Source organism: Danio rerio, chromosome 8, assembly GCF_049306965.1.
Source record: "Danio rerio strain Tuebingen ecotype United States chromosome 8, GRCz12tu, whole genome shotgun sequence".
In the NCBI taxonomy this organism is placed as follows: Eukaryota; Metazoa; Chordata; class Actinopteri; order Cypriniformes; family Danionidae; genus Danio; species Danio rerio.
In genome coordinates this window covers 43,765,599-43,778,824 of record NC_133183.1, presented here as the reverse complement: position 1 = coordinate 43,778,824, position 13,226 = coordinate 43,765,599, and the positions used below count along the sequence as shown (strand labels likewise).

The window sequence follows — 13,226 nt, the reverse complement described above, 5'->3', positions numbered from 1 at the left end:
CTTTATTGAATTAATGACACAAAGAATTATGCCAGTTTCAGTCCAACCCAGTACTATTATGATCTAAACTGTAATCAAGTGGCTGTTAATGCATATTTTTTTTTTATGTGTATTGCTAAAGATGTCATATGATGTTTTAATCTAAATATCAGTTCCATGAATTGCATATTTGTTTTTCTTGATTAAAATTTCATATAACTGTCATTTAAATTTCCCCACATGCACTGTTCTACATGTACCTGAAAACTCAGTTTTCAAGTAAATAAAAAAACAAACACATAGTTAATAACAATAACAAAATTTATCTGTCAAAATATCAGTGTGTTCTGGACTGGTAATAATCTTGTCTATTCATAGTGCCACATCCAACTATAATGTATGCCTCCTACTGACAAAACAAATAAGGGTAAACATGAATTATGAACAATAGGTAAACATGGTATACACAACTTCAACAAGCAGTGTGACATTTTGGGTTACTATTCATTTACAACAACAACAAAAAAAAGATCTAAACAAACTGCCCGATAAAATGAAAGGATACTAAAGTAAAATATTAACCATAATTGTTCTGATCATTTGAATTATAGTCAACTACATCTATTAATCTATAATTCCACACAAACCTACATGTCTGCAAAGTCCCTTTATTTCTGTGCAGCTTTTCTTCAAACTCCAACCTGTAATGTTACTTGATGGAGACTGTACCCAATATTCTTCCAACACTTTAGTTACTTAACAGAAACATTTGTAACTTCCAGACAATATTTCTTTAACATGCACTTACAAAAAATGTACCAAAGAATTCAAGTGTTTGGTTATCGCACAATACTAACACGTCAGTCAAACAGTTCCATTGTTGCTGATTGGCTGTAGGTTATCGAGAGGAGGGGCTACTACACCCGGAGGCGGTGCAACAGAACTGATGAACAGAATCGCTCTCCTTCTCCTCCTCCTCCTCTTCCTCACTTAATAATGGACATGATGAGGGTCAGAAAGTGGAAAGAGAAAAATAGTGACAGTTAAGAAAAGAGGGATGGAAGCACATAGAGCACATGAAAAAATACACACAAAATTGAGGTGAATTATTTCAACAAGAAAATTAATAAATGAAGATATGATACATTTAAAGTGCTGCTCTGACATTTTACTGTGCTCAAACATGTCCGCTAGATGGCAGACTCGACACATTTCACTAGTTGCTAAATCCTAGCTTCATGAGTCATCCGTCTTGGAGCGCCACAGAGCTTAAACTTCTAACCTAGTTTGACAATGTATAAATACTTTCTCTGCATAAGGATAAATAGTATAAACATCTAATTACCTGATGTTTTGCTAATTTATAAAACATTAGTCAGTGAAACTACCATTTAATTGAGTGACTTTTGCTGTCACATCTTTTTCATAAACTCTAAAATACTAAATAAAAACGTTTTTAATGTGTATGTTTAATCAAAGCTGGTGTCTAATTCATATAAATTACCACAGAATTGCAAAAACAAGGACTGTTTTCAAACTGGTATCCTAACCTCTGCTATTGGCCAGTCCGGCTCCAAACTCATTCTATTGGTTGAGCTGTTGCCATGCTGGACTGCATTTCCCAAAAGCATTTTAGCCAACTATGGTTCTACTGTTACCAACATATTTAGTTTCCCAAATCCATAGTTGCAATGAATATTTACAAACAACATCCCACACTTGTGTGGCTGGAACTATAGAACCTGATTTTAGCAAGTGCGACTTGTTCCTCTATAAACATTCCAGTCAGCCAATCAGATTTGAGGCACAGGTCTAGAGTTTATGCTAAGTTTTGCCTTGCAATCAGGGCTGAGTGCATCCACACCATTGTTATTCACCTGTCATTTCTCTTTGATTTTAGAAATACTTGCAGTTATGCTTAGATTTAAAGGTAGGAATTAGGTTTGGATTACATTTTTGGGCAGAAATGGTGTTCCATTGTCAACAAAATGCATGCAAATATCTAGTTATATTCGAATATGGTTATGAATTCCATTGTGGGGCCTTTCTCTCTGCTTTGTTGACTTTTGATGTTGAATATCCTGTGCTGTTTGACTTTTATTGACATTTTAGTAGTTTGAAACAATATATTGTATAAGAAATTATATTGAGAGAATTGAGTCCTCAACAGAAAAAGTACTGTCAGTTTATTACAAGGTTTTTGTACTGTAGTTTTAACATCAACCTACATAATATAAGAATTTAAACAACTAAAAAGGTCAATAAAAGGTACTATTTCGAACTTTTAAACATCAAAAGTAAAGGTGAAAGGTGAATGCCCAGTAAAAAAAAATTCAAAAGCATAAATAAATAAATAAAAATACAAAAAACATGCATCACAAAAAGGAAAATAATTTATAGATTTTACAGATTCTAATTGTAATTTACAGATCTAATTTTAACAGTGTAGGCTTTATATTTCATTTAATACATTTATTTAACACATTTCCTTCAACATATTTTAGTTTGTCATAAGGCACAATTTGTGAAGTATGTGCTTGTGCATACTTGCTCTACCACAGCGGAACCATGGAGTGACATAAAGGAACCATCACAATACAGCACAATAAGAGAAGAAACAGCACAGTAATTAGATTCCATGCTCATTATTTCCAGCACTAATCAGACATATTTTGATCTTAGACCTTTTAATTAGCGGAAATGCACTTAATGTTAGCCAGTGTAAATCAAACAACAGATATGCAATGGAAATGGGAAGTAGTCATGGCTGATATTTTAACCATTGCATCATATTATGGTAATTAAGCAGTGAGTTACATTGTTGTTTGGGAAATGCACCCCTGGGAAGACCAGAAGGAGAGTATTATATACAGAGTAAGCATAAATGAGTACACCCCTAACAGATCTCTCTTTTTAATTAATATTTTGTAGAGAATGCTTTACAATAATATTTTTGTGCATACATTAAGATTATAGTCAGTACTAAAGCCATATGACTATGCATATAATAAATAACAGTGCTAATAATAATAACATTATAATAAATATGCAAATTGTCATGAATAAACAGAAAAAAAGCGGGGTGTATAATAGGTCCCTTAATCTTGAAAAATTGAAAAAAATATATATATATATAAACATTTTAGTAGTTTAGTGATGTATTTTCTGAGTTGGTGTTGTATATTATGCTTCCAAACCCTTATCATAAGCGGTTATTTTACAGACTTATTTCTCTATATATTATTTCTTCTACTTTATAATATTATAAACAACTAAAAGGTCAATAAAAGTCATTTTGTTAAACAGTTGAATATTCAACACCAAAAGTCAACAGAGCAGAGATCAACATCCCATAATGCAATTCACAACAGTAAACAAGCAAACTACTCGTGAATCATAAAATATGAAAACTGTAACATATTTTTACAATGCACACATGGAGCAGAATGAAAATAACGTTGACTTTTTACTGTCAAATAAATTCTAATATAATGCTGAAATTACTTGTAAATTGAGACTAAATTCAAATAACGAATGCAACATGTTGAGTTTCAGTTAGGAAAATAGAAAAGTGAGAGACTTATTTCTGCTCTGTGGTACGGGGCTTTAAATGGCACAGTTAAAGAAAAGAGGATTGAAAAATAGATCACACACCTTGTCTGCGTCTCCTACACTTTCTCTCAATTATGGCTAATTTAAACTAAGCCAGCCATGTTTGATTCTGAGAGTTAAAGAGAGAGCGGATGAGGGACACTGATGGACAAGAGCAGAGAGATGAAAGAAACGAGGAACTGATGAGGACAAGGTGAACTGTATATAACAGGCCTCCATCAAAGCGTAAGACATTAATTGCTGCCTCTCACTTGCTCAAACGTCTGTCTGACATGCTTCATCTGGCATCTTCTCTGTGCTAAAGCCATCACTTCCTCCTCCGCAGTCCCTCAAGTGTCCTCCTTTCAGCACTTCACAATAAGGGCATGAGGAAGGACACGGTGGCACCCACAAAATGTGCAAAATGTGACAGCGACAGTTTGAATGAGTCAAAGCGGCAGGTCAAATGTCAAAATGTGAGGGGCAGGGTGATGCGTTTGGTGAAAGGCTGGTGTTGTTGAGTGTTAGGAAATGCCAGACATGCCATTTAGAGAGCACTAGCATCATTAGGAGGGGTGGGGTGAAGCAACAAGTGATGATCTTATCTTTTCCATGTCATCCTGATAGTATAGACTGTAAAGCTGTGAAAAGTTTGGGCTTAGCATGATTTAAATACTTCAGTTCAGATGGGATGCAATCAATTAATCAAAACTAACAATGAAGTAGGCCTGCATGATGAATTGATTAATCGTTTTTAAGTTAAAATCGAGGTGTGATTTTTTTCTCTCTCTCTCTCTCTCTCTCTCTCTCTCTCTCTCTCTCTCTCTCTCTCTCTTTCTCTCTGTGTGTGTGGACCTTTGACCTGCTTGGGCTGTTATAGCGATGCTTGTGGATCCACACACACAAGCGAGTTACTCTGCACCGTGAATTTTCTCCACCGCATATATAGCAAATAAACTGTGATAACCGCAAAATATAGACTGTAACTGCATCACTCATTAGTGAATAACGCCAGAGCTAATCGCAACCCTTCCTGTTGAGTGCAGGAACACAATGACCAATCACAGGCAGGACTTTGCGTTAAACAACACCCGATTAAAATGATACATTTAAATACAAGAATTCTTGTGCTGTGAACTAAAATCTAGAATTGTGTAGGGAAAACATTGTCAATGCAACATGAATGTCATGAAATCAATATGAAAAGTGTAACACAATCTAAATGCAAAGGTTTAAAAGGTTTTATATATCTCTGTATAAGATTGTATATACAAAATATAAAATTGAATTTAAAATACTGTAGTTATTTTCATAATTTCACATGACAACTGACAACATTATTTGGAAAAATGGTTTTAAATAAACTAGCATAGTGTAGCGAACTTTATGATTCTGCTTGGTCTTTCTTTGATGCTGTTAAAACCACCACTTCATATCTGCAGCTCTTTTAAGAAATTAAATTTAAATCACTAATCGCAATTTTGATCAGAAAAATCACAATTAGATTTTACAGTAGAATCGTACAGTATTACAATCAAGACCTTTGTACAATAGGTTTTATTTGTCAAAGAAACTTTTTTGTCATAAAAGAATCCTGAAATAAATGTACCAGGTCATGATTTCTCTAAAATAATAATAATAATAATAATGATGCTGCACAACAAATACGCATTTTAATATTACATTATATTCATTCATGCCCTCTTTTTCTTTTAGGCTTAGTCCCTTTATTGATCAGGGGTCGCCACAGCAGAATGAACCTCCAACTTATCCAGTATATGCTTTATACAGCGGATGCCCTTCCAGCCGCAACCCAACACTGGGAAACACCCACACACATACAGCCAATTTAGCTTATTTAATTCACCTGTACTGCATGTCTTTGGACTGTGGGGGAAACCGAAGCACCCAGAGGAAACCCACACTAACATGGGGAGAACATGCAAACTCCACACAGAAATGCCAACTGACTCAGCTGGGGCTCGAACCAGCGACCTTCTTGCTGTGATGCGATCGTGCTACCCACTGCGCCACTATATTATATTATATTATATTATATTATATTATATTATATTATATTATATTATATTATATTATATTATATTATATTGTATTATATTATATTATATTATATTATAAGCCTTGATATGAGCATAAGACTTAAAAAAAGTTTTAAAATGGACTAAAAACTGTACTGTGCTGATGTGAAATAGTCTATTTTAAACATTATACTAATGTAATGGCTGATCTGTGAGTTCCTGCTGATGTTTAAGACATCAGCACTCTTGCGTGTGTGACATTGTTTTTGTACATCTATTGTTCCAAATTGTGCTGATTTCCCATTAAGATAAAGTTATGAAACTGGCTAAGATTAGGTTTTGTCGAAATTGCAAAAAAAAAAAAAAAAAAAAATCTAATTATGTTGAAAGCATTAAAAAAGAATAGGCTGAACCCATCCAATTATTAATGCAAAATTGTGTGCTTTTTATTGTTTTTGCGAATTTATAGACTGACATTACAGCCATATGTTTGGTATGTTTTGCAAAAAATAAGACAATTCAATGTTTTATCATTATATTTTTTAGCTTTTATAAAATGCAATTCTGAAAAAAAGTGTGAACTACTAGTCCAGCAGAAAGAAATCATTATTTTTTGAGGACTGGAATATATTCAGACTGGCTGTGATCCGTGACAGTTTTTCTACTTGTATTGTAGACAGAAAACTGACATGACCATGAGACTTGTTGCATCACAGAAGTGCTCACAATGACAGCATTTTGCAGCAGAACTTTTCTTTCTTTGCCTTTAGCTTGAGTGAAACATGTATGACAGAAAAAGCGGAGACCCAAGACTCAATTTCTGTTGTGTTTGGACTCGTCTAAATCTAAATCTTGTCTAACACTTGGCCAAAATTGAGTCAAGGTCTAAAGTGTGCTTTGTGACATCTGTTCTGTCTTGTGAAAAAGCCAAGACAAGCCCATCGGACATACATGCTTCAGTCTACACTTTGTACATAAATAACAAAAACATAGTTTAACATGCACTCAAAAACTTACTTCTACTGCTTGTTTAAACTACTTATTTACAATTACTTTTGTGCAACTTAATGGTTTCATGTTCAATCCACTTAAATTTGTAAAAAAATATTTAGTTAATAGTTAATAGATTTTTTGTTGGGACAACATAAAGGAATTGCGTGGATGCCTGCATTTTTTTACAGTGTACACTCAAAAAAATTATGTTTGCTTTGCTGTTTCTTCAAACTATTCATTTAAAAAGAGCTGAAACAACACAATTATTCAACTTTGTTTTTGGGAAATTTTAATGTTCAATCCACTTAAAATGTGTAAAAACTAATAAGTTAACTTAATTCCTTCATGTTGTCCCAACAGAAATCAATTGTGTGGAACCCAGCATTTTTTAGTATGTTTGACTGCAGTATTACACCAACAACTTTTGTTCCTTTTCACACAATTAATATTTACAAGGACATATTATTGAAAAATATTACTTTTGTGTAGTACTTTACACATCACCAAATTAATAGCACCAAAAATTTAACAGTGTCTATTTGATAATCAAATATGTACTAGTCAGTTTTCTCAGCTCACTATGTATGGTGGTGTACTTGTGTTGAAGAGCATCAGAGCTGAGTCCGGTGAGGTATGGTTTCACAAAAGTGATAAAAGCAATGCACAGTGCAAAAAATTGTTTTCTTACGTAGTTTTTGTCTTGCTTTTAGTCCAAATATCTAAAAAAATTTAAATCAAGAAGCATTTTCCAGACAAGCAAAAATATTGTCTTGTTTTCATATACAATTGATCAAAATTGGGTTTTTGCTTAAAACAAGCACAGGCTGCCAATGGGGTAAGTAAAATAATCTTATTTCAATATGAAAACAAGATTATTTAGTTTATTCCAATGGCAGATTATCTGTTATTTGATTTGATTTTCTTGTAATGTTTTATTTATTTATTTATTTTATTTTTTTTGTAGTTTTCACCATGTTCTATAACAATAAAGCATGGGCATACCAGTGAGTAATTACATCAATAATCTACAATATGACACAAGACTAACTGTTATATATGATCATCACTATTTCAAGTAAATCCCTTTTTTATTTTCAATTTAGTCAAATATGTTTGCCTTTTATTTTTGTATCATATTTTTCCTTTGGCCAAAAAACAATAATGCTTTAAGCAATTGAAATATTTATAAATGTATGTTTGTTATTTATAAGTCTTATGTAATATGAAATATAATTTAGTTTTAAAACTAGAGTAACAGGAGGTGAAAGACATTCTGCACTACCATTGGTAGCTTCTGCAGTGTGTTGCTGCTCATTTGCACAAAGACATTCTTTCATAGTAGCTACAACAGCTATACTCTCATTTGAAATGACTTCTGGTCGCTTTGTCACTGCAAATGGCTGCCATTGTGAACTGCACTTTAGGGTGATATAGGAATCTGAGGAGAGGAAATGGGCTACAGTGGCATTAAAGCAAAAATCTACTTTTTTTTTTTTTGTAAATAGGCTCCTTTTACAACACTACTAATGTTAAAATGTTGAGTTTTACCATTTTTAATCCATTCAGCTGATCTCTTAGGGAGCATTTTTAGCATAATTTAGCATAGATCATTGTATCGGATTAGACCGTTAGCAGTGATATTGCTATAATATTATGCATACCAGCGCATACTCTCTGTGCAAGCAGGTGGTCACAAAGTTACCTAGCCTGGGTCTATACCTGTCAATCCTCAGAATACATTAGCTACAACGGCAACATGGCTGCACACGTAAGGAAAAATTAGTATTATTTGGCATTATTAGGAATTTTTTACATCAAACAAATATATCTTTTTATACATTTAGAGCGGCGTTTGTGTTTTAAAAAGTCATACTTTATTAAAAAAGTGGTAAATGTCTCTATCTATAATCCATAATAATATCTACTGTATATTGTTGCCTTCTGCGATTTCTTGAAGATAAATGCCAAAAAATAACTGTCAGCCACAGAATAACTACAGCTGGTGCCATCAACAATCAAGAGGCACCCCTTGTTCTCAAATGTCATGCTTTGGTTTAATTTTGGCTTGAAAGCATTTTGAAATTAATATACCCCGGGTTGTTGCTAACTCCGCCCAAAGTTAACAATAAATGTTTGCATCCCCTTCCTTTCCATAAAGCCCTGTGCTGTCACCTTTCCTATGCAACCTTTGAATCATTCAGCCTAATCAGTTTTGATTGTATGACTGTCAGATACACTTCCTTGTGATAAAAAGATGCTGTTACTCAACCAGCTTCTGTACATGGGATTTGAAGAGAAGCGAAAGTAGACACTTTAGAATTCAGGTGTGTTTCAAGAGATCACTACAGGCTGATTTATACTTCTGCGTCGAGTGCAACGCATACCCCTCATTGTAGCTGACACGCACCTCTCAAAAAATGTAACTACACATTGTAACCATGTGTAGCGCAAGTTCTGTGATCAGTCAGCTTGGTAGCTGTAATGATTGTGGGTGGGGTAAGAGCTGTGTGAACCCATTGGAATGAATGTTTACACGTGTTAAATCCTTTGTAGGAGCTCCAGATGGAAAGTTTTGTTTTGTGTTTACCTTATGATTAAAGTTTTTGCACGTCCGCCAGTTCATGTCTCAGAATGAGCGAGTTTTATCTATTTCTACAATAAGGTAGCATTCAGAAAAAACATAACACCAGCAAAGAGACTCGACACAGAGGAGCATAAAAACCTCACTGCCAGCTAGAGTTTCGGAAGTGTTATTGCAGAGGAAAGCATGCAGAAGTATAAATGCATAACCTTTCCTGTTTTAGTATTTTCCCATATTTCTTTCCTACTTTTTGTCCCAATCCCAATTCTACCCCTTATCCTTACCCCTTACCCTTCATTTTGCACGTTCACATAAAGGGGTAGGGGTGTCCCAATTCTTTCAAGCTTAAAGGCGTAGGGATAAGTGGAAGGGCGCGATAGCCCTTAAACTAAGATTTTCCAGGACCCCGCTAAACAAGGGGTACGAACATTTCCCAGAATACATTAGCTACGACGGCAACATGGCTGCACACGTAAGGAGAGATTAGTATTATTTGCCATTATTAGGAATTTTTACAACAAACAAATATATGTTTTTATACATTTAGAACGGCGATCATGTTTTAAAAGGTCATACTTTATTAAAAAAGTGGTAATTGTTGCTATCTATTATCCATTATAATATCTACTGTATATTGTTGCCCTCGACGATTTCTTGAAGATAAATGCCAAACAATAACTGTAAGCCACAGAATAACTACAGCTGGTGCCATCGACGATCAAGAGGCACCCCTTGTTCTCAAATGTCATGCTTTGGTTTTATTTTCGCTTGAAAGCATTTTGAAATCAATATAAAACCGGGTTGTTGCTAGCTCCGCCCAACGTTAACAATAAATGTTTGCATTCCCTTCCTTTCCATAAAGCCCTGTGCTGTCAACTTTCCTATGCAAGCTTTGAATCATTCAGTCTAATCAGTTTTGATGGTATGACTGTCAGATACACTTCCTAGTAATAAAAAGATGCTGTTACTCAACCAGCTTCTGTACATGGGATTTGAAGAGTAGCGAAAGTAGACACTTTAGAATTCAGGTGTGTTTTATACTTCTGCATCGAGTACAACGCATACCCCTCATTGTAGCTGACACGCACCTCTCAAAAAATGTAACTGCACATTGTAACCATGTGTAGCGCAAGCTCTGTGATCAGTCAGCTTGGTAGCTGTAATGATTGTGGGTGGGGTAAGAGCTCTGTGAACCCATTGGAACGAATGTTTACACGTGTCAAATCCTTTGAAGGAGCTCCAGAAGGAAAGTTTTGTTTTGTGTTTACCTTATGATTAAAGTTGCTGCACGTCCACTAGTTCCTGCCTCAGAATGAGCAAGTTTTAGCTATTTCTACAATAAGGTAGCATTCAGAAAAAACATAACTCCAGCAAAGAGACTCGACACAGAGGAGAATAAAAACCTCACTGCTAGCTAGAGTTTTGGAAGTGTTATTGCAAAGAAACACCAACATCATGCAGAAGTATAAATGCATAACTACGTAAAAGGCTTGTGCCATGGTTGACGTCGATCGCTCGACGCAGAAGTATAAACCAGCCTTAATAACATGTAAATGTCCGTCTTGATGTGTTTTATTTCAACTAATTAGAGATAAAGGGTTATCTCTTGTTTGTTGACAGGTATGCTGGAAACTATTTTCAGGCACTGCGTATTATCATAACTCCTGCTGCAGCCGTTGTACAGCAGCAAAGCTCCCTGATTATTATGTCAGGTTGAAATTATAGTTCATAGCCATATCTGCCTATAAAATAGCAACTTTTCATTTTTCATCATTCTTAATACTAGACGTAATGACAGAAGAATACAGCTTTAAATAGGAAAGCATTCTAAACTAATTGTTGAGATTTAAGATGCTAGTCTATTAGTTTAATCTGGTTCAATGATCTATGCAAAGCTAAAGATCAGATAATAATGTTAAACTCTACTTATTTTTAACCATTTAAATCTAAGGAAGTTGTAAAATGCGCCTATTTTCATAGAAAAAAAAGGGAGTGAGTCTTTAAGGGAAGCTGTGGTTACAAAACAACAAACTAATGGAGTTTGTATCTTTTTTGGCCCTTACCTGGCCCGCTCTGAGCACCTGCTGGAGACTGGCTCGGGTCTGCCCAATCTGGAAGGGCAGCAGAACTGATGGTGACTGTGGCTTTTAGTAAGCGGATGGAGACTGAAGGTGGAGGCTGAGGAGAGATGAGTGAGTGTGGAGCAGCTGGAGGATGAGTGTAGTCTGACACCTCTGAGAGACACACAGACAGGGATGGAAAGACGAGTAGAGAGCAAATATAGGGGACAGAGACAGACAGAGAAAGAAGCAGATAAGCAGACGATAGCAGAAACATACAAGCATAACAAGCAAAAGCAGTTCATACCATACAGAGAAAAGTTAGAGAGCTGAGCAGACACTGTAATGGGATTGTAATTAATAAAGTTGGTAACGCTTTAGATTTCAATCTGTAAATAGCCACACAAATACAGTAAAGTGAATTTACAGTGTACATTTCGGTAAGAAGGATGTATCTGTAAGTATAATATTACAAAATGTAATGTTTGGGTATTTTTGGAATATGGCCTAAAACAGGGGTGCCCAAACTTGGTCCTGAAAGACTGGTGTCCTGAAGATTTTAGCTCCATCTTCCCACATCTACATGGATGTTTCTAGAAAGCCTGTAGTGCTTGATTAGCTAGCCCAAGTGTGTCTGACTGGGGTTAAAACTAAACTTTGCATGACACTTGCCCTCCAGGACTGAGTTTGGGTAGCCCTGGCCTAAAAGAATAATTCAGAAATACATTTTTTTTATAAAGTAGTCTCGTTAATTAATAGAAACTATTCACAGAACCAGTTTTGTTGTTATAATAATGATTCTTCGATAATAGAATATGTACCTCGTGATAGCCCTATTTAAAAAAAACATCACAATTTGTTCTCTTTTATCCACACATACCTTCTTTTTAGGTACACTTACAGGAATGTACATCGTCAATTCACTATACTTTTGTAAAATGTATCTAAGATGTTACCATAAAGCAGGGGTCACCAACTCTGTTCCTGGAGTGCTATCTTCCTGCAGAATTATGTCCCAAACCCTGATCAAACACACCTGAACCAATTAATAGTACCTAAAGCAGCACTTAATAATTACAAACAGGTGTGTTTGGTCAGGGTTGCAACTGAAGTCTGCAGGAAGGTAGCTCTCCAGGAACAGGGTTGGTGACCCCTGCCATAAAGGATTAATAATTATGAGATCAACTCAAAAATGGGTGTTAGCAGCACATACACTTACACAGGCAAAATGGAATGCACATTTAATAAAACCCATTATACACATGAATGTTACAGTCACACTCAGTAATGCTTTCATTTGTGATGATGAAGACAAGTCTTGAACTTACTCCCATGTTAAGAGCCGTAGTATGTAAAATCAGTATTTTTGGTTAAAGTAAATTTCTGAAAATTTCAGATGATCTGCTCAAGATAAAGGATTTGGCAGTGTTATAAAATTATGATTGTGTTTAATGATAAAGCTTAAATGTTAATGATAAAGCCTAAATGTTAAACTGTGACCTAACCAGGGTGCGAATTACAGGGGAATTTGGGGGGATTGGCCTCCCTATTTAATGCTTGATCCCCCTTGAAGACTGTCAAAATTTAGACAGCAGATTTAGAGCACCGATAGACACCGTATGAGCTCACAACACTTCTTATTCTACAAATTGTCTAAAAGTAAAGTCAAATCAGACCCATTGTTTGTACAGTTTGACCTGCAGCCAAAATAGATAAACAGGTCAGAATACACTAAATAGCCTATATCCCACAAAACACTGAAAACGCATTCATTCATTCATTTTTTTTTGTTGGCTTAGTCCCTTTGTTAATCCGGGGTCGCCACAGCGGAATGAACCGCCATCTTATCCAGCAAGTTTTTACGCAGCGGATGCCCTTCCAGCCGCAACCCATCTCTGGGAAACATCCACACACACATTCGCACACACACTCATACACTACAGACAATTTAGCCTACCCAATTCACCTGTACCGCATGTCTTT

At 35.3% G+C, this 13,226-nt stretch overlaps 1 protein-coding gene and 1 long non-coding RNA gene across 16 annotated transcripts in view; one reads left to right on the top strand and one right to left on the bottom strand.

The window, feature by feature from the left end:
- The window catches only part of LOC141375883 (uncharacterized), a 266,551-nt gene that overhangs the window by 69,076 nt on the left and 184,249 nt on the right, over positions 1–13,226 (top strand). The gene's annotated exons all lie outside the window — the stretch shown is intronic.
- Positions 1–13,226, bottom strand: part of iqsec2b (IQ motif and Sec7 domain ArfGEF 2b) — a 176,056-nt gene that overhangs the window by 63,812 nt on the left and 99,018 nt on the right. For 6 of the 10 annotated variants that reach the window (XM_068223170.2, XM_068223168.2, XM_068223171.2 and 3 more), the window contains exon 2: positions 11,247–11,417. The exons of the other annotated variants lie outside the window; for them this stretch is intronic. In XM_068223170.2, coding sequence (XP_068079271.1) covers positions 11,247–11,417 — 171 coding nt within the window. The remainder of the gene's footprint in view (positions 1–11,246; positions 11,418–13,226) is intronic. 10 annotated transcript variants of the gene reach the window in all.